At 48.3% G+C, this 26,869-nt stretch overlaps 1 protein-coding gene across 1 annotated transcript in view; it reads left to right on the top strand.

The window, feature by feature from the left end:
• The first annotated feature begins 1,911 nt into the window (after positions 1-1,911).
• LAPTM4B (lysosomal protein transmembrane 4 beta) overlaps positions 1,912-26,869 on the top strand; it is a 48,014-nt gene continuing 23,056 nt past the window's right edge. Inside the window, exons 1-4 of the mRNA XM_054167439.1 lie at positions 1,912-2,046; positions 13,854-13,965; positions 23,520-23,593; positions 25,086-25,208. Coding sequence (XP_054023414.1) covers positions 1,951-2,046; positions 13,854-13,965; positions 23,520-23,593; positions 25,086-25,208 — 405 coding nt within the window. The 5' untranslated portion in view covers positions 1,912-1,950. The remainder of the gene's footprint in view (positions 2,047-13,853; positions 13,966-23,519; positions 23,594-25,085; positions 25,209-26,869) is intronic.

Genomic DNA, 26,869 nt, shown 5'->3' with positions numbered 1-26,869 from the left:
GCAGGACCAGAGAATCCAGCACAGGTCACACAGGAACACATCCAGGCAGGGATGGAAAGGCTCCAGAGAAGGAGACTCCACAACCTCTCTGGGCAGCCTGCTCCAGTGCTCTGTGACCCTCCTTATGTTGAGGTGGAACCTCCTGTGCTGTAGTTTATATCTATTGCTCCTTGTCCTATCCCAGGGCACAAGTGAGCAGAGGCTGTCCCTGTCCCTTCCTTCCTAACCCCCACCCCTCAGCTATTGACAGACATTGATCAGATCCCCTCTCAGTCTTCTCCTCTCCAGACTAAACAGCCCCAGGGCTCTCAGCCTCTCCTCACCAGGCAGTGCTGCAGCCCCTTCAGCATCCTTGTAACCCTCCCTTGGACTCTCTCCAGCAGATCCCTGTTCCTCTTGAACTGGGGAACCCAGAGCTGGATGCAGTATTCCAGGTGAGGTCTCCTCAGGGCAGAGTAGAGGGGGAGGAGAACCTCCCTGGCTCTGCTGAACACACTCCTCTGAATGCAGCCCAGGATCCCATTGGCCTTCTTGGCCCCCAGGGCACATTGCTGTCCCATGCAGAACTTGCTGTCCACCAGCACTCCCAGGTCCTCCTCCCCAGGGCTGCTCTCCAGCAGATCCCCTCCCAGCCTGTGCTGCTGCAGTTGATTCTTCCTCCCCAGGTACAGCTTTACAAGTAGGGATAAAGCATTGCTGGCTGTGTTCCTCCTTGCCAAGCTGGCTTTTATCTTGGAGTTCCTGTCCTGTGCAGATGCTTGTATGCAATAAAGAAGAGCCCCAAAGCAGCCATAGAGGCAAACGTTCAACTTCTTTTCAGCATTATATAAATTGAGGGGTTTGGTAGGAAGCCAAGTTAGATGGTACCAAATAAACTGTTCTTAAGGTCAGGCTAGGCACAGGGACCTCCTGGTAGAGTTTTCTTCATTGTTTCCCCTAGAGAGTGATACAAGCATCAGATAATTAAACATGCTTGGTACAAAACTTAGCTACTGTTTGCCTCAGTGCTTGAAAACGCAGCGTTGGATCCTTCCTGCCGAGGCTGGGCAGATGGGCAGAGTCCAAGGGCAGGAGATTGAACACATCCAAGTGCGAGGTTCTGCACATTGGCCACAGCAACCCCATGCAGAGCTACAGGCTGGGGTCAGAGTGGCTGGAGAGGGGCCAGGCAGAGAGGGACCAGGGGGTACTGGTCGATGGTAGGCTGAACATGAGCCTGCAGTGTGCCCAGGCAGCCAAGAGGGCCAGTGGCATCCTGGCCTGCATCAGGAACAGTGTGGCCAGCAGGAGCAGGGAGGTCATTCTGCCCCTGTACACTGCACTGGTTAGGTCACCCCTCGAGTCCTGTGTCCAGTTCTGGGGCCCTCAGTTTAGGAAAGATGTTGAGACTCTTGAACACGTCCAGAGAAGGGCAACGAAGCTGGTGAGGGGCTTGGAACACAGCCCTGTGAGGAGAGGCTCTCACCCGACCCTAACTAATCAAGCAGACCATGGCACTAAGTGCCTCATCCAGGCTCTTCTTGAACACCTCCAGGGACGTCGGCCCCACCCCCTCCCCGGGCAGCACATCCCGATGGCCAGTCTCTCTTTCGGGGAAGCACTTCTGCCTGAGATCAAGCCTAAACCAGGCAAGGCCAGGCTGGCAGCTCGCTGCATTCCCTCAGTTTCGCATTTTGCCAGCGACCTCCGGGGTCCTGCAGGCGGTTGCTGGCTGCCGGGGCCCCCTGGCCGCGACGGGGTGAGGAGAGCGCCGCGGTCCGCAGCCGTCCAGCTGCCGCCGGGGGAAGCGGCGGCCGCTTCACCCCCACCCGCCGGCCGCCGCCGCCTGGGCTGCGTCCCTGCGCTCTCGGTCCCGCCCGCCAGCGGGGGCGGCCCCGGCCCCGGCCCCGCCTCCGCCGAGCGCCGCGGCCAGAAGCGCGGAGCGGCGCGGAGCGCGGAGAAGCTTGGGAGATGCTGAGCTCTCCCTGGGCGCGATTCTACTCCAACAGCTGCTGCCTCTGCTGCCATGTCCGCACCGGCACCATCATCCTCGGCGTTTGGTACCTGGTAAGCTCCCCTCGGCTGTCCCCGACCCCCACCGCGGCGATCGGAACGGGCTGCATGGGCAAGCTGGGCTGCAGGGGCAGGCTGGGATGGTGGTGCTCCGCGGATGGGGTGCCCGCAGCAGCAGCCGAGGCATGTTTCGGAGCTGCTACTCCGAGGAGTCATGTTAGCAGCAGCCTAATGCTCAGCGGCTCCAGCCTTCCCCGCTGCCAACCCGCAGCAGGTTTCCCCCCCGGCGAGAGAAGGCTGCGGTTTAGCCTCTGCCTAAAGTGGGGAATGATTCGTGTCTGTGATTAAAGGGTAGGTGAGCGTGGGGGTAGGAAACACAGGGGAGAGGCAGCAGGGTCTTCAGCAAAAAAGCAGTTTGAGGGCTGAAAATGTGATGAGTGAAGATGCTTAGAGTGAGGGGAGGGGGGGGTCCTTCAAACTTCAGAGCAGTGTGTCTGAGGCCAGGGTTGCCTGCAGCCCTGAATGGTTTGCTCCAGCAAGGCCTCCTGGCCCCTGCCCATGCTGCACTGGAAATCTTTTTTCATCATAGCTGGCTGCTGCTTGATGAAGGAGTCAGCTGTTCTTGCCACTGCTGCTCCTTCTTGGTTAGATAATTGTTTGTCAGTGGTGCCTTGGTCTGCCTGGCAGAGAGCTGGAGCCTTTCAGACAGCTGCTATCAGGTACTAGAAAGACTTCTTTCCTTCTGTGAGGGTTAGAGTGAGGCATTGACCCTCGGGGCACAGCCTTAGTGGGTTACCACCAGCCCCGGAGGTGGCTCCATACCCAACTATTCAGCCAGGGGAAAGGCTGGGTGAGCTGGAGGCATATTAAGCCCTTAGTTCCTCTCCTGCCTTTGACAGTCTTTTCTCAATCCCTTGGGTGGCATTGCAGGGAAAGAGGCTTTTCCAGAGCCGCCCTTGCCACGGTCACAGGGTTTGCAAACGTGTCACAGGAATAAAAAGAACTGGTCCCTCGCTTGGGCTTATGTAGAGGTAATTCTCAGCCTCCTCAGCCCTTCTTGGTGTGAGAAATCAGTCTCTGCCTGACGGCAAGGCCGTGCAGAGCTGCTTGCCAAGCATCATTTTTCAAGCTATTGCAGATGGAAGCAGATCAGACCCAGGCTTCTTTGCTAACTACTGAAATTCCCTCCACAAGGCAGGGGAAGATGCAGGGGTGGCCCCTGTCGTAAGGCAGCTCATTAAATAAATGCAATCAGTGTAATAAAAAAGGCTGGGCTGGCATTTGTGTCCTAGAAATGGTGTCTAAAATGCTCCATGTCCTATAAAATACACATTTCACCACTGAGAAAAGGCTGCATTGGTTGAACTGTCTCTTGCTCCTGGTTTAATCATAGAATCATAGGATTGTTAGGGCTGGAAGGGACCTCAGGGATCAGCCAGTTCCAACCCCCCCATCTCTTGCTGCTGATTTGATCATAGAATTGTTAGGGTTGGAAGGGACCTCAGGGATCAGCCAGTTCCAACCCCCCCATCTCTTGCTGCTGGTTTGATCATAGAATTGTTAGGGTTGGAAGGGACCTCAGGGATCAGCCAGTTCCAACCTCCTCATCTCTTGCTGCTGGTTTGATCATAGAATTGTTAGGGTTGGAAGGGACCTCAAGGATCAGCCAGTTCCAACCCGCCCATCTCTTGCTTCTGGTTTGATCATAGAATTGTTAGGGTTGGAAGGGACCTCAGGGATCAGCCAGTTCCAACCTCCTCATCTCTTGCTGCTGGTTTGATCATAGAATTGTTAGGGTTGGAAGGGACCTCAGGGATCAGCCAGTTCCAACCTCCTCATCTCTTGCTGCTGGTTTGATCATAGAATTGTTAGGGTTGGAAGGGACCTCAAGGATCAGCCAGTTCCAACCCCCCTGCCATGGGCAGGGACACCTCACACTGCAGCAGGTTGCTCACAGCCACATCCAGCCTGGCTGCAAAAGCCTCCCTGAGCAACCTGTGCTGGTGTCTCACCCTCCTCAGGGTGGAGAACTTCTTCCTAACATCCAATCTGAATCTCCCCACGTCTAGGTTTTGCTCCATCCCCCCAAGTCCTGTCCCTTCCTGACACCCTCAAATAAACCACAGTTGACTGCAATGTGCATGGCCTGCAGTACCTGGAATGGTGACAGCACTGAAGATGATGTCCCTCCTTGCCTGCCTGCCAGGAAGTTCCACTTAGTTTTAATGTGACCTGAAAGCTTTTTGAACATTTTTGGTCTTTCCCCTCTTTTCTTTTCTTCCAGGATGCTGATTATTTCTTTTGCCTTCAGCTGAATGCAGCCTTTTCACACTGGCTCCACAAAGGCAGGGCTGCAGATATTTTAGCTGTTCAGTGAACCTAAAGACATTGGGGGAAGAGGGAAGGGAGTGCATCAGCTGGGCCTGGATTCAAAGAGAAGCCTGACAGCTTCTCAGACCTCTCTGCCTTTAAATCCCAGAGCCCCCATTTCACACAGTTTTCTTCCCCCCCCCCCCCCCTTTCTTTCTGCAAAATCTGGGTTTGAATTTTCATATGGTTAACTCTTTCCTGCTTTTCTCTTTCCTGATTCACAGCTTTTCCTACTTTGCCTCTTTTGCTGTCATGGATTTTTTTCCAGGGCAGGTTTCTGAGTGGCTGGTGTTAAGCTGGCTCAGAACATGTGGAGGTGCACATAGCTCTCTGCTCTTTCTCCCCTATTTAGATTTGTAAGGGCTAAATGTGAGGAATAGAAGTTTAGATGCGTGTGGGTAATAAATGCTAAGCCAACCACACCAAGCTGTGTGGTGCAGCTGACAGGCTGGAGGGAAGGGATCCATCCAGAGGGACCTGGACAGGCTGCAGAGCTGTGCCCAAGGCAACCTCATGAAGTTCAACAAGACCAAGTGCAAGGTCCTGCAGCTGGGGCAGGGCAATCCCAGGCACTGATATAGGCTGGGCAGGGACTGGCTTGAGAGCAGCCCTGGAGAAAAGGCCTTGGGGGTGCTGGGGGAGGAGAAGCTCAACAGGAGCCAGCAGTCAGCACTTGCAGCCCAGAGAGCCAAGCAGAGCCTGGGCTGCAGCAAGAGAAGTGTGGCCAGCAGGGCCAGGGAGGGGATTCTGCCCCTCTGCTCCACTCTGCTGAGACCACAGCTGGAGCACTGTGTCCAGTTCTGGAGCCCCTAGGACAGGAAGGGTCTGGAGGTGCTGGAAGGTGTCCAGAGAAGGGCCATGAGGATGAGCAGAGGGCTGGAGCTGCTCTGCTGTGGAGACAGACTGAGAGAGTTGGGGTTGTTCAATCTGGAGAAGAGAAGGCTCTGAGGAGACCTTCTTGTGGCCTTGCAGTATCTGAAGGGGGCTCCAAGAAAGCTGGGGAGGGACTTTTGAGGGTGTCAGGGAGTGATAGGACTGGGGGGAATGGAGCAAAACTAGAAATGAGTAGATTCAGCTTGGATGTCAGGAAGAAGTTGTTGCCCATGAGAGTGGTGAGAGCCTGGCACAGGCTGCCCAGGGAGGTGGTGGAAGCCTCCTGCCTGGAGGTGTTTGCAGCCAGGCTGGAGGTGGCTGTGAGCAACCTGCTGCAGTGTGAGGTGTCCCTGGCCATGGCAGAGTGGGTTGGAACTGGCTGAGCCTTGAGGTCCCTTCCAACCCTGACAGTTGTGTGATTCTGTGGTTTCATGTCTGAATTAATGTGGAAATAAAGAGTGCATTTCTCTGGGATGAAGTTTTAGCTCTTTGGTTTCAATGCTTTAACTGAATGTTTGAGATCCTGCAAAAAACAGAGGAGAGAATGGGGGCAGGAGTGCAGCTGGAGCCATGAGGGCTGCATGCTGGGAGCACTTTGCCACACAGGTGAGGGGAAGGAAGGTTGTGTGCAGGGCCAACAGCCATGGATGCTTACATTAGTTTCATAAACCATCAGCAGCTGGGAAATAAATATTTAACTTCTCTCCATTTTAGAGCATAATGGATCTCAGAATGCTAATGTGTCTCCAGTCATTGTGTGTCTGTAGTTTCTTCCCTCAAAAGCCATAGGTGTGCATCTAGAATAATACCACATGGCTTGGTACCGTGTCCTAGATGCATGGAAGTGTGACCAGCAGGGTGAGGAAGGGGATTCTGCCCCTCTGCTGTGCTCTGCTGAGACCCCACCTGCAGCACTGCCTCCAGTTCTGGTGCCCCCAGCATGAGGGACATGGAGCTGATGGAGTGGGCCCAGAGGAGGCCGCAGAGATGATCAGAGGGCTGCAGAACCTCCCCTAGGAAGACAAGCTGAGAGAGTTGGGGCTGTTCAGTCTGGAGAAGAGAAGGCTGAGAGGGGGTCTGATCAATGTCTATCAATATCTGAGGGGTGGGGGGCAAGTGGAGGGGGCCAAGCTCTTTTGGGTGGTGCACAGGAATAAGCCAAGGAACAATGGAGACAAACCCAGAGAAGGTTTCAGCTCAACATGAGGAGAAACTTCTTTGCAGTGAGGGTGGCAGAGCCCTGGAGCAGGCTGCCCAGAGAGGTTGTGGAGTCTCCTTCTCTGGAGCCTTTCCAACCCCACCTGGATGCATTCCTGTGCAGACTGCCCTGGGTGATGCTGCTGTGGCAGGGGGGGTTGGACTGGATGATCTCTGGAGGTCTCTTCCAACCTCTAACATTCTGTGATTATGCTGAAGATTAAAAGGGCCTTGATATGGCTGGCTGGAGGCTAATCTTAGTCTCAAAACCTGAGTGGTTTGGTTGAGCTGCATGTTAATCTCAGGTTTTTACCCCACTGGACATGGACTCTATGCTTCTCTGTATTATAACATGAAATTAAAGGTCAGAAGCAATAAAGCAGGAGCTCCTTTGGGCACAGAAGTCTTACAGGTGTCATATCCTGAAGGGGATGGGGGGGAAAAATAAAGGCAAATTAGAAAGTCACTTTCAGTAGCTTGGTTTTGTTAGCCAGCTGTGTCAGTGTGATGTTTGAGGCTGTGATAGCACTGAAATGAGCCAAGTTAGGTTCCAGTGTCCCCTGGGTGCTGGAATTCAGGGCACAACCAGCATTTTCCCATGGGGGTAGTGGAACACTGCAACAGGTTGCCCAGGGAGGTGGTTGGGGTCCCATCCCTGGAGATATTCAAGGTGAGGCTCAACAGGGCTCTGGGCAACCTGCTCTAGTTGGGAATGTCCCTGCTGACTCAGAGGGGGTTGGACTGGATGAGCTTTTGAGGTCCCTTCCCTCCCAGACCATTCTGTGATTCTGGTCAGGTCCAGCTAGTGCTGGAAGCAGCCCTGTCAGTAACAGCAGCTCTGAACACACCGTGGCTTCCTCCTGAGTAAAGGGAATCCCCTTCCTTTACCTAAGCCACAAAGGAGGAACACCACCAGATGTGCTGACAGTGTTGTGGAAGGATTCCCCACGCTCCCCACGCGTGGCAGTGGATTTATGCACACCCCTGAGGCTCCACCAGCACCATCTGGGACGACGGGAAGTACTTAACACCGGCTTGGGAGATGAATCTTGAAGGCATCAGTTCCACACTAGAAGCATTACAAAAAGGGGGGGTGTGAGCAGCCTGCTCTAGTGTGAGGTGTCCCTGCCCTTGGCAGGGGGGTTGGAACTGGATGATCTTTGTGGTTCCTTCCAGCCCTGACAAGCTCTAAGGAGCTTTCATTTCTGAGCTCCGTGTGCCCTGTGCCACCTGCTAGCCACCTCGCACCAGCATCGCCCTGGGCTCCCGGGCTGGCCGTGCCGCGGGCCCCTGGAGCCCCGGGCCCGGAGCGCGGCAGGAGCTGTCCAGCCGCCCCCGAGCTGCCCGAGCTCAGCTGCCCGCAGCCGCGGGCTAAAAATAAAAGCTAATGGAAGGCTGAGAACCTTTTATAGCTGCGAACCTTTAATAGCTGCGCTGCCGAGTTGTGGCAGCTCCTCTGAGGACGTGCGGCAAGGAGGTAAATGGAGCGGCCCCGGCTTGTCAGCCAGGGTGGCTCTGAGCTCTATACACTTGAGCTTCTCCCCTGTGAAGAGAGACTGAGCCCTGGGGCTGTTCAGTCTGGAGGGGAGAAGGCTGAGAGGGGATCTGATCAATGTCTATCCATATGTGAGGGGTGGGGGTCAAGTGGAGGGGGCCAAGCTCCTTTGGGTGGTGCACAGGAATGAGCCAAGGAACGATGGAGACAAACTGGAACAGAGAAGGTTTCAGCTCAACATGAGGAGAAACTTCTTTGCAGTGAGGGTGGCAGAGCCCTGGAGCAGGCTGCCCAGAGAGGTTGTGGAGTCTCCTTCTCTGGAGCCTTTCCAGCCCCACCTGGATGCATTCCTGGCATGACCTGCCCTGGGTGATGCTGCTCTGGCAGGGGGGTTGGACTGGCTGATCTCTGGAGGTCCCTTCCAAGCTCTGTCTTCTGTGATTCTGTGATCTGTGGTAAGCTGAGCCTGAGCTGCTGGTTGTGACCTCCTGCTGCTGGGCTGTTCTGAATATAGAGTCCAAACCCTGCAGAACTCTGCATCCCAGTCGATTTTTAGTAAAAGGATTGCATCCTACTGGGTGAGAAGATGTTCTGGGGGAGGCCCATTTCTGCTGTGAGGCACAAGCAAAGCACTTTTGCCGCAGCCTCTTTGATTTCCAGGTTGAACACCCCACTGAGCTCAGGAGAGTGCACTTGACCTGATGGCAAAAAAGAGAATCAAGGTGTGTGTATATATATATATATATATATATATATATATATTGCAACTGGGTCACAGTGATTTCCTTGCCTCTTTCAAGCTCTGTGCAAAAGATCATGTCTGGCAATGTGCTTAACCAGCAGTTAGAAGATTACTGGAAGCTTGGCTTACTCAGCAGGGAGCAGAGCTCAGCACTGACTGCTCATGTAAACAACATGCACCTACACCAGGCTCTGTCTGCACTCCTGCAACCTTTGACACTCTCTGGGACATCACAGAATGGTTTGGGTTGGAAGGGACATCAAAGGTCATCCAGCCCAAGCCCCTCTGCAGTCAGCAGGGACATCCTCTGCTAGATCAGGTTGCTCAGAGCCTTGTCCAGCCAAACCTTCTGTGTCTCCAGGGATGGAGCATGTTCCTCCCTGGGCAACCTGTTGCAGTGTTCCAGCACCCTCATGGTGCAGAACTTGTTCCTCACATCTAAATCTGCTCCTCTTTCATTTCAAACCATTTTGCTCCTCATCCTATCATCTACTTCCAGCCCCCTGGCACTAGGAGGGATACCTTCCACTATAGAGAATCATAGAATCAACAAGATTGGAAAAGACCTCAAAGATCATCAAGTCCAACCTGTCACCCAACACCTCCTGACTACTAAACCATGGCACCAAGTGCCACATCCAGTCCCCTCTTGAATACCTCCAGGGATGGAGACTCCACCACCCCCTTGGGCAGCACATTGGTGCCATGGTTTAGTCATGAGGTGTTGGGTGATAGGTTGGACTTGATGATCTTTGAGGTCTTTTCCAAACTTATTCATTCTAGCACAGGAAGGATCTGGAGGTGCTGGAAGGTGTCCAGAGAAGGGCCACGAGGATGAGCAGAGGGCTGGAGCTGCTCTGCCATGGAGACTGAGAGAGTTGGGGTTGTTCAGTCTGGAGAAGAGAAGGCTCTGAGGAGACCTTCTTGTGGCCTTGCAGTATCTGAAGGGGGCTCCAAGAAAGCTGGGGAGGAACTTTTGAGGGTGCCAGGGAGTGATAGGACTGGGGGGAATGGAGCAAAACTAGAAATGGGTAGACTGAGATTGGATGTTAGGAAGAAGTTGTTCCCCATGAGGGTGGTGAGAGCCTGGCACAGGTTGCCCAGGGAGGTGGTGGAAGCCTCCTGCCTGGAGGTGTTTGCAGCCAGGCTGGCTGTGGCTGTGAGCAACCTGCTGCAGTGTGAGGTGTCCCTGGCCATGGCAGGGGGGTTGGAACTGGCTGATCCTTGAGGCCCCTTCCAACCCTGACAGTTGTGTGATTCTGTGCTGTGATTACATTCAGTCTTTATAGCCAAACCATGAATGTCTTTATAGGAAGGAGAGGAGGTATTGCATTAATCAATTGAAATGTGTTTAGAAGTCCTGTTGAAGGTTAATGTGCATCTCCTAGTGAGCCAGAGGAGAACACATTAAGCTGGGTAAACTGCTGGTTGATTAGAGTGACGTCAGTGGAAATGCAATTAGGCTTATATATTCCTGGACATATGGAATGGATGCTGCAGAACAGCCAGGAATTCATTTCCTTGATTGCTTTCTTTTTTGTCTCTGCTTTTATCATGAGGATGATGCTTTCACTCTAAAACTCTGCAAGCTTAAAGTGCCTGAGGTCTGAAAACGTGCACAGGAGTTTCTCTGCTCTTCTGCACCTGGGCTGGAGGTTTGAAGCCCCAGAGCTCCAAACAGCAGAGTAGAGAAAAGCCATGCTCCCTGCTGAAGGTGCAAGAGCATGAACTTCTGCTTGATCTGAGGCAGTGAATCTGGCAGGAAGGTATCAGTGAAGAAATAATAGAACTTGAGCCCACTGTATTGTTCCTGGGCCTCCTATGGCCCTCCTCTTTTGGATGTCTGCAGTCAGCTCTGCCTACCCACATCCCAATCCTCTGCCTACCCTCATCCCAATCCCCTGCCTACCCTCATCCCAATCCTCTGCCTACCCTCATCCCAATCCTCTGCCTACCCTCATCCCAATCCCCTGCCTACCCTCATCCCAATCCCCTGCCTACCCACATCCCAATCCTCTGCCTACCCACATCCCAGTCCTCTGCCTACCCTCATCCCAGTCCTCTGCCTACCCTCATCCCAGTCCTCTGCCTACCCTCATCCCAGTCCTCTGCCTACTTTGATCCCAATCCTCTGCCCACCCTCATCCCAGTCCTCTGCCTACCCTCATCCCAGTCCTCTGCCTACCCTCTTCTTAGTCCTCTGACTAGCCTCATTTTAATCCTCTGCCTATCCTCACCCCAGTCCTCTGCCTTTGAAGAGTGCTGTGGGTGTTTGTCATTTCCTTGCTGGCTTGTGCTGAGCCAGCTCTTGTTCTGTCAGGAGATATATTAAGCTGCTTAAAACAGGCAGGCCAGATGCTTTTGGCAGAAGCAGAAGTTTGTGGGAGGTTTTCACCTTGTGGAGGTGCATTTCCTGTCTGTGGGAGAGCTGCCCTGGGGTTGGATGCATGTGCTGATGTTGTTCAGTGTTTCAGTCATTCTCAGTGGTGTGCCTGCTTCTTCCTTGCATAACTGAATCCCTGCCTCGGGTGGCAGAGTGATAGAAGGATGCAGTTTGGCACTGACAGCCCTGGTCCCTTGCATGGATATTGCTTCTGGTGACTACCAAACAGAGCCAAGGTTTGGGATGGTTTGGAGGGCTTTTTTCTAATCAAGTGGGCATGTGTGGCTGCTCTCAGAAGTTTGGGCACAGTCCTCCCGCCAGCGCATTAGCAGGTCCAGAGAGGGCAGAGGTGAGTCTGAGCACAGAGAGCCTTGTGGGCTGCCCTGGGCAAGCCAGCCCAGGTATTCAGTTACAGCTTCACTGACTGACCCATCCCCTGCCACGAGTCACAGAATCACCAAGGTTGGAAGAGACCTCAAAGATCAGCAAGTCCAACCTGTCACCACAGACCTCATGGCTCCAAGTGCCACATCCAATCCCCTCTTGAGCACCTCCAGGGACGGTGACTCCACCACCTCCCTGGGCAGCACATTCCAATCCACACTGAGCTTCAGGCCCGTGGGGGCTGCCACAGCTCACAGCAAACAACAACAGCCCATCAGGTCTGCCCTCAACCTTTCACAGCCTTTCTTTGCCCTCAGCCTTTCACAGTCCCCTGCAAGGCTCAGAAATCCATTTCTGGAAGCGAAGGACAAAGGCAGAAACCAAACAAATCCCAGCAGTCCCAGTCAAACACCTCTGCTTCTGATGAGGTTTTCCTGGGCACCCAGCCTTTGCCAGCTCTCTGCAGCATCCTGAACCGAGCTGTGCTTTGGCAGCAGCTGTGAGTCGCTCTGCCAGGGTGGCCCCTTGAAGGTGGGGGTGTGAGTGCATCTCCCCAGGGCTGAGGAGAAGAGCTCAGCAATCACTTGCAGAGGGCTTTGCTCAGGGTCCAGCCTCCACTTTCTTTAAGCAGAGCAGAAAAGCACCAAAGAGCCCACTGCTCAATTTGCATACAAATATCCCATTTCCTTCATCCTTAAGCATATAACAAATCAAACTCTGTCTCTGGGGAGGAAGAACCCTCTGGTGTGCATCCTGCAGAGTCTATCTGATTATTAATTTATTTTCTCCCCCCTCCCCCAACTAAATTTAGCCATTATCATATTTCATTAATAAGAGAGCTCTTGTGGTTTGGGTTTTATGGCTGTTAAATGGCTGGCAGTAGGCTGCAGTTGAGTCATTTGTGTAGAAGAGTGCTGATAGATGATGCTGGACTTCCTATATCAATTTAATCAGCAGAGCCTTTGGAGTTCAATGCTTAGCATCATTAGAGTAATCAAAGCTGGAATTGCCTGGAAAACCTGATTAAAAACATTTGATGCAGCTTTCTAGTCTCTGCTTTCTACAACATGCACTCTGGATCATGCCAGCCTGAGCCTGCCTGCAGCATTCTTTGACTTCTCATCATAAGTACCATGGAAAAATTAAGCAGTGGGAATTGTAGGCTCTACCCTCTCTTCCCTAGATCAAAGGAACAGAAAACATTCATTGCCCCTTCTGACCTGACTAATGATCCCCCTGGGGTGCTTGGTGCCATGGTTTAGTTGATTAGGTGGTGTTGGATGATGGGTTGGACACAATGATCTTGAAGGTCTCTTCCAACCTGATCTGGTCTGGTCTATTCTATTCTATTCTATTCTATTCTATTCTATTCTAGTACAGTACAGTACAGTACAGTACAGTACAGTGTTTAAGGTAGCAGCCAGAAACATACTCTCTGAGAAACAGAATCATAGAATCACAGAATCATTCAGGTTGGGAAAGACCCTCAGGATCACCAAGTCCAACCATTAACCCTGCTCTACAAGGGTCACCCCTAAACCATAGCCCCAAGCATCACATCTAAGCCACCTTTAAACACATCCAGGCTTGGGGACTCCACCACCCCCCTGAGCAGCTCATTCCAGTGCCTGACCACTCTTGATGGGAAAAAAATTTCCTACTGTCCAGTTTAAACCTACCCTGGTGCAGCTTGAGGCCATTCCCTCCTGTTCTACCATCCCTGTATTCCTCTCCTAGCTGACACTTGACAGTCCTCTTCTGCTGAATCACTTTTTACCACATTCTCCTGTTTAATCCACTTGCTGCATTTCATAGCCAAAGCCTCAGTGCATGTGGAAGTGTCTCTGTGCCACGGGAAAGAGCACATCAGGCCCTGGGCTCAGACTGCCACCCACTCCCATATCCCCTCAAGCCTCCTGATTTAGCAGCTCATGTGAATCAGTTCCATCACTTGTGGCCTCTTACAATTCCACCTCTCCAGCAAACCAGCTCCTCTTTGATCATCTGCCAGTTGGCCAGTTCCAGGTCTGCCATGCTAAGAACCCTTGACTACAGCACTGGCTTGTAACGCTCTCCAAATGATTGCTTTTAAGTGACTTAAGCTTTCTGCAGCAGAACAAACTGAACTGGGTGTGCTGAAGTGTTTTACAGCCTAGAAAGAGCAGTGGCAATGTTTCTGGTGGTGTGGGACAATCTCAGAACAGAAAGGGGTGCTGCAAGTTTTGTTTCCTTTCCCTGCTGCCCCTGGGAGGAGAAATTGGTCCAGTTTACACACACCCAGGGAGATGAATTGCAGTGTTAGTTGCAGAGTTGGAGAATAGCCTCTGCCAGAGGCTGTGGTCAGCACGTGCTGCCCAGAGGTTTTTTCATGTATTGCTTTCACAGCCTGAACCTTTTTCCTTTTCCCTTCTCTGCAGATTATCAATTCAGTGGTCCTGATGATTCTGCTGAGTGCCCTGACTGACCCTGACCAGTACCACCTAACCAGTGCTGAGCTAGGGGGGGAGTTTGAGTTCATGGATGATGCCAGTAAGTACAAACTGCCTAAAGGCTAGCACTCATTGCTCTAGCATTTATCCAACTGACCTTTCCTTTCCCTTTACTGCTCCCCCTTGGTGTCTTACAGGTGCACTTCTATTGTGGAAGGTGTATACAAGGCAAAGGGCAAACTGGTTACCCAGTAGCAGTCCTATCTGCTGTCTGCCAGGACTGCATTTCCTCTGCTGCACCCTGGCTTGGCAGGGGCAGAGCAAACCCTTCCCATGGTGATGTTATCCCTGAGAATGATGCTGAAAGCCCCAGTGGGATTTTGCAAGACACAAGGAGATACAGAGTCCCTGTACCTCCTAGCACCTGCCTGCAGCTGCACAAGAACCCAAATTGCTCTTGATGTAGCTGGCTGAATGTGTTCCTCCATGTTCACAGGCTCACAGGATGTTAGGGGTTGGAAGGGACCTCTGGAGATCTTCCAGTCCAACCCCCCTGCCATAGCAGGAGCAGAGAATCCAGCACAGGTCACACAGGAACACATCCAGACAGGGCTGGAAAGGCTCCAGAGAAGGAGACTCCACAACCTCTCTGGGCAGCCTGCTCCAGGGCTCTGTGACCCTCACAGTCAAGAAGTTCCTCCTCATCTTGAGGTGGAACCTCCTGTGCTGTAGCTTATATCCATTGCCCCTTGTCCTGTCCCAGGGTGCAACTGAGCAGAGGCTGCCCCTGTCCCTTCCTTCCTGACCCTCATTGTACACAGCATGATCTACACAAACCTGTTGTAAGAGATTTGTAGATTGCATTGGGTTGGAAAGGACCCTCCAAGGTCTTCTCATCCAAACCCCCTGCAGTCAGCAGTTGTACAGCCTGGGGGGATTAGTGATAACAAAGGGCTGCTTCCTTCTCTCACAAAAGGGCTTTTCTCATAGCAGATCTTCCAACACCCTTTCAAGGAAGCATGAGCCAGGGCATCTGTGTCACCTGCAAAATCCTCCTGTCCTTTGCAAATGTTTCTTTTGTCCATGACTGTTCCAACTGTGTCCAGAGAAGGGCCATGAGGATGAGCAGAGGGCTGGAGCTGCTCTGCTATGGAGACAGACTGAGAGAGTTGGGGCTGTTCAGTCTGGAGAAGAGAAGGCTCTGAGGAGACTTTCTTGTAGCCTTCCAGTATCTGAAGGGGGCTCCAAGGAAGCTGGGGAGGGACTTTTGAGGGTGTCAGGGAGTGATAGGACTGGGGGGGATGGAGCAAAACTAGAAATGGGTAGATTGAGATTGGCTGTTAGGAAGAAGTTGTTCCCCATGAGGGTGGTGAGAGCCTGGCACAGGTTGCTCAGGGAGGTGGTGGAAGCCTCCTGCCTGGAGGTGTTTGCAGCCAGGCTGGATGTGGCTGTGAGCAACCTGCTGTAGTGTGAGGTGTCCCTGGCCATGGCAGGGGGGTTGGAGATGGCTGAGCCTTGAGGTCCCTTCCAACCCTGACAGTTCTGTGAAGTTATTTGGTGGCATTTAGTTTGTTGAGCTGCTTTAACCATTTGATTCGTGCCTAGAATACTTTTCCCCTCAATCTAATTTTGATTAAAATGTCTTCCTTTTTGTCTTTGCTATTTTTTTCTTATTTCTGCTGACAAGTTTGTTGCATTCAACTTTTTTTTTCCCACAGCAATCTGAAAGGGGAAGTTTAGGCTCGAGATGAGGCTGGGGAGAGGTCTGGAGCACAGCCCTGTGAGGAGAGGCTGAGGGAGCTGGGGTTGCTTAGCCTGGAGAAGAGGAGGCTCAGGGGAGACCTTCTTGCTCTCTCCAACTCCCTGAAGGGAGGTTGTAGCCAGGTGGGGGTTGGTCTCTTCTCCCAGGCAACCAGCACCAGAACAAGAGGACACAGTCTCAAGCTGTGTCAGGGGAAGTTTAGGCTGGAGGTGAGGAGAAAGTTTTTCACTGAGAGAGTAATTGTGCTGCCCAAGGGGGTGGTGGAATCACCATCCCTGGAGGTGTTTAAGAGGGGATTGGATGTGGCACTTGCTGTCATGGTTTAGTAGTCAGGAGGTGTTGGGTACTAGTTAATAGGTTGGACTTGATGATCTCTGAGGTCTTTTCCCACCTGGTTGCTTCTGTGATTGTGTGATTCTATGGAACCAGGGTCTCCTGCTCATGCCTTGCTGCTCAGAATCACAGCAAAAGGCTTCTAGGAGGTTCCTCATTCATCCTGAAATCACTAAAAGTAGCAGCAGGAAAAGGAATAGCCCCAGAGAGGGGAAAAAACCATAATTGCAAGCCATGGTGCGTTAGAGCTGCTGGCTCTAAGGGCTCCTTATTTCCAGGAGGCCTTTAGTAACAGCTGTGCCTTGAGGGCTCTGTGGTTTTAATTACTAATAAGGCACAGTTGCTATTTTATGGTTCCAATCAAACCACCTCCAACTTCCGCCTGGCTGCACGATCTCCTTATGTAACGGGATTGAAGAAAGTCAGGCCCGCAGCAAGTGCAGCTGGGCTCCTAGGCGGGCCTGACGGATCCCCACCGACCGCCTTGTCCTAATTCTCCGAGATTAACCTTGCTAAGGACTGCCTGGCGGCGGGGGCTTAGAGAGCTGACATCAGAGCCCTGGCAGCGCCCAAGGCTTTAGAGGAGTAATTCTGTTTTGTAATGCGGTAGCTGTGGGCTCAGCCGCACAGGGAGGGTTTCCATCGCCACCGGAAGCGCTGGAGTGGCTTTTCTTCATCTTTTATTGGATTGGGAAGGGGTTCCCTTGTTTTCTTCTCTGTTGGTTGGGTTGGGTTGGGTTGGGTTGGTTGTGTGATTGGAGGTTATGATGTTATGTGATTGGTTGAGGTTATTCTTTTATTGTAATGCTTTATGTTATTCCTTGATTTCATTTTGCTTTGGGTTCTTTTATTTTTATATCTCATTTCATTCGTTTATTGATTTGATTTGACATATTTTATTCATTTTATTGTTGTATTTTCTTTTCTTTTGTATTATAGTTATTTAAATATATTTTATTTTATTTTATTTTATTTTAAATTTTATTTTATTTTATTTTATTTTATTTAAATTTTATTTTATTTTATTTTATTTTAAATTTATTTTATTTTTATTTTTATTTTATTTTATTTTTATTTTATTTTATTTTTATTTTATTTTATTTTTATTTTATTTTATTTTAATATTTGATTTTATATTTGATTTTTCTAGTCTATTTCAGTTCATTTTATTTAGGGTTGCTTTATTTTATAACAGTTTATTCTGTTATTTTTTAAAAGATATTTTATTCATTTTATTGTTATATTTTATTTTATATTATATTTATTTAAATTTATTTTTATTTTATTTAAACTTAAACTTATTTCATTTTTATATTTGATTTTATATTTGATTTTCTAGTCTATTTCACTTCATTTTATTTAGGGTTGGTTTATTTTATAACAGTTTATTCTGTTATTTTTTAAAATATGTTTTATTCATTTTATTGTTATATTTTATTTTATATTATATTTATTTAAATTTATGTTTATTTTATTTAAATTTAAATTTATTTCATTTTTATATTTGATTTTATATTTGATTTTCTAGTCTATTTCACTTCATTTTATTTAGGGTTGGTTTATTTTATAACAGTTTATTCTGTTATTTTTTAAAACATATTTTATTCATTTTATTGTTATATTTTATTTTATTTTATTTTATTTTATATTATATTTATTTAAATTTATTTTTATTTTATTTTACTTTAAATTTATTTCATTTTTATATTTGATATTATATTTGATTTTCTATTCTATTTTACTTCATTTTATTAGGGTTGGTTTATTTTATTTTTATAGTTTATTCTGTTATTTTTAAAAATATATTTTATTCCTTTTATTGTTATATTTTATTTTATTATATATTTTATTTTACTTTACTTTTTTTTACTTTTTTTTACTTTATTTTATTTTACTTTATTTTATATATTTTAATTTACTTTCTTTTATTGAGGTTTGGGTTATTTTATTTTTATTTTATTATATATTTTATTTTACTTTACTTTTTTTTACTTTATTGTATATATTTTATTTTACTTTCTTTTATATATTTTATTTTACTTTCTTTTATTGAGGTTTGGGTTATTTTATTTTTATTTTATTATATATTTCATTTTACTTTACTTTTTTTAACTTTATTTTATATATTTTATTTTACTTTATTTTATATATTTTATTTTACTTTCTTTTATTGAGGTTTGGGTTATTTTATTTTTCTCTTTTAGTCTCTTTTTTTTTAAAAAAACTTTATTCAGTTTATTTTTATATTTTAATTTTTGTCTATTTTCTTTTACTTTAATTTATTGAGGTTTGGTTTATTTTATTTTTCTGGTTTATTCTATTATTTTATTTTAGATATTTAATTCATTTTCATTTTATATTTTATTTTAACTTTGCTATATTTTCTGTTACTTTAATTTATTCAGGTTTGGTTTATTTTATTTTTCTGGTTTATTCTATTACTTTATATATTTTATTCATTTTATTTTACTTTATTTTTCTATTTTAGCCTATTACTTTATATATTTTATTCATTTTATTTGATTTTATTTTTCTAGTTTATTTATTTTATTTTAATTTATTATGGTTTGGTTTATTTTGTTTTTCTATTTTAGTCTATTATTTAGTCTATTATTTTGTTTTATACATTTTATTCCTTTCATTTTATTTTTCTAGTTTATTTTATTTTACTTTACTGAAGTTTGGTTTATTTAATTTTTCTATTTTAGTCTATTATTTTATTTTATATCTTCCATTCATTTTCATTTTATATTTTATTTGAATTTTGTTATGTTTTATTTTACTTCAATTTATTGAGGTTTGGTTTATTTTATTTTTCTCTTTTAGTCTATTATTTGAATTTTGTTATGTTTTATTTTGCTTCAAATTATTGAGGTTTGGTTTATTTTATTTTCCTCTTTTAGTCTATTATTTTCTTTTATACATTTTATTCCTTTTATTTTATTTTTCTATTTTATTTATTTTATTTTACTTTAATTTATTGAGGTGTGGTTTATTTTATTTTTCTGTTTTATTTTATATATTTTATTCCTTTTATTTTATTTTTCTATTTTATTCATTTTGTTTTACTTTATTTTATTTTGCTTTATTTTCCTATTTTAGTCTATTATTTTATCTATTTTCTTCATTTTATTTTTTTTTCTATTTTATTTATTTTATTTTACTGTATTTTGCTTTGGTTTATTTTATTTTTCTATTTCAGTCTATCATTTTATTTTATATTATATATTCTATTAATTTTATTTTATTTTTCTATTTTATATTATTATTTTATTTTATTCTAGTTTATTTTGGTTTGTTTTATTTTTCTATTTTATTTATTTCATTACACTTTATTTTGGTGGAATGGAATGGAGTGGAGTGGAATGGAATGGAGTGGAGTGTAATGGAATGGAGTGGAGTGGAATGGAGTGGAGTGGAATGGAATGGAATGGAATGGAATAGAATAGAATAGAATAGAATAGAATAGAATAGAATAGAATAGAATAGAATAGAATAGAATAGAATAGAATAGAATAGAATAGAATAGAATAGAATAGAATAGAATAATCCAGGTTGGAAAAGACCTTTGAGATCATCAAGTCCAACCTATCACCCAACACCATCTAATCAACTAAACCATGGCACCAAGCACCCCATCCAGTCTCTTCCTAAACACCTCCAGGGATGGGGACTCCACCACCTCCCTGGGCAGCACATCCCAATGGCCAATCTCTCTTTCTATAAAGAACTTCTTCCTCACCTCCAGCCTAAACCTCCCCTGGCACAGCTTGAGACTGTGCATTGAGGCTCCTGAAGTGAACCCTGCGAGACTGAAAAGGATGGCTCGTGGGCCAAGAGACCTCATTACTGTTGGGCCAAAGGGAGCATTTCACAGGCAGTTAAATGAGGAGTGGACATCTGAATTAATGTCTCCTTTTATTCTTTGGCTCCCTCTGGTTTAATGCCTCACTGAGTAATGGCAGCTGAATAATGCTCATAGATTTTACTGGAAATAGCTGGCAGGAGATCAGGGATTTTATCTTCTTCTTCTTCTTCTCTGTAAGTGTGACTATATTTGCTCAAGTCTGAGGAAATGTTTGCTTCTGAGATAAAACATCAGACAAACTTCCACAAGGATGATCCAAGGGCTGCAGCAGCTCTGCTGTGAGGACAGGCTGAGGGAGCTGGGGGTGTTCAGCATGGAGAAGAGAGGACTCCAGGGGGACCTTAGAGCTGCCTTCCAGTACCTGAGGAGATCCTCCAGGAAGGCTGCAGAGGGACTTTCCATGAGGATGTCTAGAGACAGGCCAAGGGGGAATGATATGAAGCTGAGGGAGAGCAGGGTGAGATTGGAGCTGAGGAAGAAGTTCTTCAGTGTGAGGGTGGTGAGACTCTGGAACAGGCTGCCCAGGGAGGCTGTGGCTGCCTCTTCCCTGATAATGTCAAAGGCCAGGTTGAATGAGACCTTGAGCAGCTGAGTCTAGTTGAGAGGTGTCCCTGCCCATGGCAGGGGTGTTGGAGTAGATGATCTCTGAGGTCCTTTCCAACCTGAGCCATTCCATAATTCCATGACTCCCCATGCTCTTCCCTTGTCCTTCTTGTATTTGCCTTTTATGAAGGTCAGCTGCATGTACTAAAATTCTTAGATGTGGAATTGCTGAACTGCAGGAAGGTACATCAGCTTTTATGCTAAGGAAGGTGCCAGAGCTGTCACCTAGGTGTGCTTGTGTTGATCACTGATGATAATAATTATATTAAATACCAGCAGCTGTTATTCTCATTACCATTTTTGATATCCCTATTGCTATGAAGCAAAGCAGGCAGGCAGAATTTGCATGAGAAGTGTCCCTCCTTTTCCCTCCCTCCCTCCCTTCCTCCTCACACAGGCTCCTTCATAAGAACATCTGAAAATAGGTGGGATAGCTGGAAACAAACCTATCAGCCGAGTCACAGTAGTGGAATTATGACTAGCCTGAAGTTAATGACAGATTCCCCTCGGCTTCCAAGGGACCAGGATTCCCCCAGTGTTTGTACTGCTGTTTATTTCTGGCTGTGCTCAGGGCTTGCTTGTGGCAAATTGTCAGTATTCTGTTCCAGCAGTGGGAAAAATTCCTGCCACATGCAGAGCCAGAGCCGCTCTGGTGCAGACTGCTTGGAAATGCCAATGCAGCATCAGTTAGAGAAGGATAGGATAGGATGGGATGGGATGGGATGGGAGCATAGCATAGAATAGAATAGAATAGAATTGAATTGAATTGAATTAACCAGGTTGGAAAAGACCTCAGAGATCATCAAATGCAACCACCAGCACCCCCACGTACTTTTCTTCAGGGCTGCTCTCAAGCCAGTCCCTGCCCAGCCTGTATCAGTGCCTGGGATTGCCCTGCCCCAGCTGCAGGACCTTGCCCTTGGTCTTGTTGAACCTCGTGAGGTTGTCTTGGGCCCAGCTCTGCAGCCTGTCCAGGTCCCTCTGGATGGATCCCTTCCCTCCAGCCTGTCAGCTGCACCACCCAGCTTGGTGCTGAGGGAGCCTCACAGCCACTGACCCTGTCACTGATGAAGATGTTAAACAAGACTGGTCCCAGTACTGATCCCTGAGGGAGTCCACTTGGACTTGGATCCATTGACAGCCACTCTTTGGGTGCAGCAGTCCTTTATCCAGTGAGTTGTCCGTCCATCAAACCCATACTGCACCAGCTTGGAGACCACGATGTCATGGGGGGGACAATGTCAAAGGCTTTGCTCAGGTCCAGGTAAATTGTGTCAGTTGCTGTCTGAGCTGTGAGACAGACATTAACCCCAGGGTGGAGGCAGAAGGTCAGAAGGATCTGAGGTCTCCATCGCTTCACACAGGTCCTGGCTCAGGGTCTGAATCACTTCACACAGGTCCTGGCTCAGGGACTCCATCAGTTCACACAGATCCTGGCTCAGGGACTCCATCAGTTCACACAGATCCTGGCTCAGGGACTGTCCGTGCTGGCTGCTCCTCCCTGTCCCTGCAGCACCTGCCACCATCCTCCTCTACAAGAGGAGAAGGGAAAGCAAGGAAATGCTTTGGGAATGGGTTCAGGAGAGTTCCAGCTGCAGAGGTGGCCATGCATGCAAGCACCCCATGGCAGGAGCTTTGCCCAGCCGTGATGCCAGCATCTTCTCTCCCATGTGGCAAGATCTCACTGCAAGGCAAGATCTCACTGCAAGGTATAAGAGGGGAAAAACACCCTGACCAATTGGTTTCTTTAAAGCCAAGCAGAAACCCCAGCAAGCTGCCTAGGACAATAGGGTGTAAAACCCCTGCAGTGATCCAGGCACAGCCCTTCCAGCCATGAATGCCATAGGAAGTACAGCATGGCTGGGAAAAAACCCCACTGCCCTGTTAGTTTCTCAATGAATGTGCTTCATATCTGGTTTCATCTGATTAAGTGAAGCTGACACAGCTAAAAACCAACCAAAAAAACCCCAAACAAACCACAACCCAACACCCTGTGAAGCCTTAAATGAGGAAGCAGCAGCTTGAGCCAACTGGGACTTGGCATAGTGGAGCACAGCTAGGGAGGGGTGGGGAGCATGAGAGTGTCAGAGCAGAGCTTCAGTGTCACGTTTAGCACAGTCTGTGAGGCTCTGGCTCTGAACCAGCACTGCTGTGGACAGGAGCAAAGCAAAGCCTGTAACTGCTGCACCTGCTGCCAGTGACAGGAGCAGCAGACTCCCCTTGGCTGGGAGGTGACTGGGGTTAAGAATGGACAGGAGAAACACATGAGCAGTGCCTTCAAACTGGTGGTTGAAATAGAGACAGTGATCAAAGAGCCTCTTTTACAAAAGGGTTTGACTGAGGATAGTGGCTGCAGGCAGCCATCTCCACCTCTTCTCTTTCATTACCTCAGTTACACCTGGTCTGTTCAGAACAACCTTGCTTTCACACAGTGTAATCACAGCTTCACAGCTTGTGTGGGCTTGGAAGGGACCCTCAAAGGACACCTTGGCCAACCCCCCTGCACTCAGCAGGGACACCTCCAACTACAGCAGGCTGCCCAGGACCACATCCAGTCTGAGCTTGAATGTCTCCAGGGACAGAGCTTCAACCATATCCCTGGGCAGCCTCTTCCAGTATTTCACCACTCTCACTGTGCAGAACTTTCTCCTGATGGCCAACCTGAATCTGCCCTGTTCCAGTTTCAAACCCTGGCCCCTCATCCTATCCCCACAGCCCTTCTGAGCAGTCCCTCCCCAGCCCTCCTGTAGGTCCTCTTCAGATACTGACATGCAGCTCCAAGGTCTCCCTGGAGCCTTCTCTTCTCCAAGGCTGAACAGCTCCAGTTCTTTCAGCCTGTTTTTAACAGCAGAGGTTCTCCAGCCCTCTGATCATCTTAGTGGCCCTGCTCCAGACCTGCTCCAGCACTTTCTGTGCTTCTCATATTTAGGAGGTTTCCCACAGGGCCCTGAGATCTCCTCTAGCTGAAGGATGCTCCTGTCCCCACCTCCACCCTGCCCTTTGAGATGCTCTGCCTGAGGCAGGTGGCAAAAGAGCTGAACCAAGCTCCAGACTTCTCTGCAATCATTGTGGTGTGTTTCTCTTCCAGATATGTGCATTGCCACAGCCATTTCTCTGCTCATGATTCTCATCTGTGCCATGGCCACGTACGGAGCGTACAAGGTAATTCATTTATGATCAGTCAAGCTGGGAATCAGGTGGGCTACACAGCTCTAGAGAAGCAAAATGAAGGACATTTCTCTCTAACAATTCCTGGTTTAGCTGAAAACTGAGAGGAAAAAACCAAAACTCAAAGCAACACAAAGGGTCAAAGGGGCTGCAGACCTGATCTGCAGCCAGGAAAAAGGTTCAGTGGTGGCGACTGCCTGTAGGTCCAGATACGAACAAGCTCTCAGCACACTGTGCCTCCAGAGAGCTGAACCTTATACCTGCCACAGCTGGGTGCAAATCCCTCCAAATGGGAGGGTTTTTTGGTCCCATTCACTTCCCAGGTCTGTGTTTTGTCCCACTGTTGATTAGGGGGAGGGGAAAGCATCATGGTGGTCCTAGTAAAATCAGTTGTGGGACACAGCACGCACATCACTGTGGTTCAGCAGGGCTGAGGCCTGGCTTGGTCAGCCCTTTTGGTGGAGTGTCATATTCATTTCAGGTGATTTAACACCTCATTGTGTCAGTGTGTTTTGTCCCACTATTAATTAAGGGAGGGGAAAGCATCATGGTGGTCCTAGTAAAATCAGTTGTGGGACACAGCACGCACATCACTGTGGTTCAGCAGGGCTGAGGCCTGGCTTGGTCAGCCCTTTTGGTGGAGTGTCATATTCATTTCAGGTGATTTAACACCTCATTGTGTCAGTGTGTTTTGTCCCACTATTAATCCTATTAATTAAGGGAGGGGAAAGCATCATGGGGTCCTAGTGGGGGGACATGCACCACACACATCACTGTGGTTCAGCAGGGATGAGGCTTGGCTTGCCCAAGCCTTTTGGTGGAGTGTCATATTCATTTCAGATGATTTCTCACTCCATTGTGTCAGTGTGTTTTGTCCCACTATTAATCCTATTAATTAAGGGGAGGGGAAAGCATCATGGGGTCCTAGCTGGGGGACATACACCACACACATCACTGTGGTTCAGCAGGGCTGAGGCTTGGCTTGGTCAGCCCTTTTGGTTGAGTGTCATATTCATTTCAGATGATTTAACACCTCATTGTGTCAGTGTGTTTTGTCCCACTATTAATCCTACTAATTATGGGGAGGGGAAAATATCATGGGGTCCTAGCTGGGGGACACACATCACTGTGGTTCAGCAGGGCTGAGGCTTGGCTTGGTCAGCCCTTTTGGTGGAGTGTCATATTCATTTCAGATGATTTAACACCTCATTGTGTCAGTGTGTTTTGTCCCTCTATTAATCCTATTAATTATGGGGAGGGGAAAATATCATGGGGGCCTAGTTTTGGGACATACACCACACACATCACTGTGGTTCAGCAGGGATGAGGCTTGGCTTGCCCAAGCCTGTTGGTGGAGTGTCATATTCATTCCAGATGGTTTCTCCCTGCATTGTGTCCAATATTCCTTAGGTTTTCGTGCAGAAAGACAAATATCCTTCTGTGGTCACCCATGGCTGAGGGCTTTTTGTGTTCTTTCCTTCCTCAGCAACATGCAGCTTGGATCATCCCTTTCTTCTGCTACCAGATCTTCGACTTTGCTCTCAACACCTTGGTTGCCATCAGTGTGCTCGTCTATCCCAGCACCATCCAGGACTACCTCCGCCAGCTGGTAAATCCCTTGGTGTGCACAAGCCTTGGAGGGCTTTAGGGCCAAACCCCAGGGCAAGGTGCACTGCTGGTCCTCTGTTTGTAGCCAGCAGCTTCCTGTTGACTTCCTATGCAGGCCTTGCAAGGTCACAGAATTATTGAGGCTGGAAAACACCACAGAGACCATCCAGTCCAGCCTGTGACCCACACCACCTCAACCAGACCATGGCACTGAGTGCCACATCCAATCTGTCCTTAAACACCTCCAGTGATGGTGACTCCACCACCTCCCTGGGGTGCACATTCCAGTGTCTCATTTCCCCTTCCATAAGGAAGTGCTTCCTAACATCCAACCTAAACCTCCCCTGGCACAGCTTCAGGCCATGCCCTCTTGTCCTGTCACAAGTTGCCTGGGAGCAGAGCCTGACCCCCACCTGACTACAGCTTCCCTTCAGGTAGTTGTGGAGAGCGATAAGGTCCCCTCTGAGCCTCCTCTTCTCCAGGCTGAACACCCCCAGCTGCCTCAGCCTCTCCTCATCAGCCTTCCCCTCCAGCCCCCTCCCCAGTGTGGTTGCTCTCCTCTGGACCTGCTCCAGCACCTCCAGATCCTTCCTGCAGTGAGTGCCCAGAGCTGCACAGAGCTTCCTGTCCTAGGGGCTCCAGAACTGGACCCAGAGCTCCAGCTGTGGTCTCAGCAGAGTGGAGCAGAGGGGCAGAATCCCCTCCCTGGCCCTGCTGGCCACACTTCTCTTGCTGCAGCCCAGGCTCTGCTTGGCTCTCTGGGCTGCAAGTGCTCACTGCTGGCTCCTGTTGAGCTTCTCATCCACCAGCACCCCCAAGGACTTTTCTGACCTAGCTGCAGGACCTTGCACTTGGTCTCGTTGAACCTCATGGGATTGGCTTAGGTCCAGCTCTGCAGCCTGTCCAGGTCCCTCTGGATGGATCCCTTCCTTCCAGCCTGTCTCCTGCACCACACAGCTTGGTGCTGAGGGAGCCTCACAGCCACTGGCCATGTCACTGATGAAGATGTTAAACAAGACTGGTCCCAGTACTGATCCCTGAGGGACTCCACTTGCCACTGGCCTCCAGTGACCGACAGTGTCCTCTCAGTCCTTGCTCAGCACCCTTGCAAGGTTGCATTTCTAACTCTTATGCCAATATTTGTGCCCAGCTCTGGAGCTTTGCTGTCTGGTGGAAGCTCTCAGCACCACTTTCTTCAGAATGAGCCTCATGTTGCAAGGCACAGATCATAAGTAATTGCTGTTCAGGGCTATGATGTGCCTGCCCAGTGGCTTATTCTTGGTGCTATTGCCAGGGTGTTTTGCTGCTCCTTTTTCATTTATTTGCTGGGCTGGCCACAGATTTCATTAGGCAGGAGCTTGGCTGTGCTGGGAAATGGCTTTGGATTCCCAGGGACAATGAGAGGCTCCCTTCTTGCCATGGTCTGCTCTGCCCAAGCATCCATCAGCAGGATGCTGTAAGCTTACAACCAGAGGGTACAGAGGAGATCCCCACCAGCCTCTGTCTCCTCACAGGATCACATGCCACGTCTGGCAGGCTTCAGGTGGAGCTGCAGAGCTCTGCAGAAGCCAGTGCTGAAAGTCTGCCTTGAGGGCTTGAATACAGATTAGCTTGGCTGTGAGCTTTGTTATGTGGATGGAAAACTAGGTAGGGCAGTACCAG

Source organism: Dryobates pubescens, chromosome 14 (genome assembly GCF_014839835.1).
Source record: "Dryobates pubescens isolate bDryPub1 chromosome 14, bDryPub1.pri, whole genome shotgun sequence".
In the NCBI taxonomy this organism is placed as follows: domain Eukaryota; kingdom Metazoa; phylum Chordata; class Aves; order Piciformes; family Picidae; genus Dryobates; species Dryobates pubescens.
Note: the sequence above shows the minus strand (reverse complement) of the source record. Positions and strands in the feature narration are given on the sequence as shown.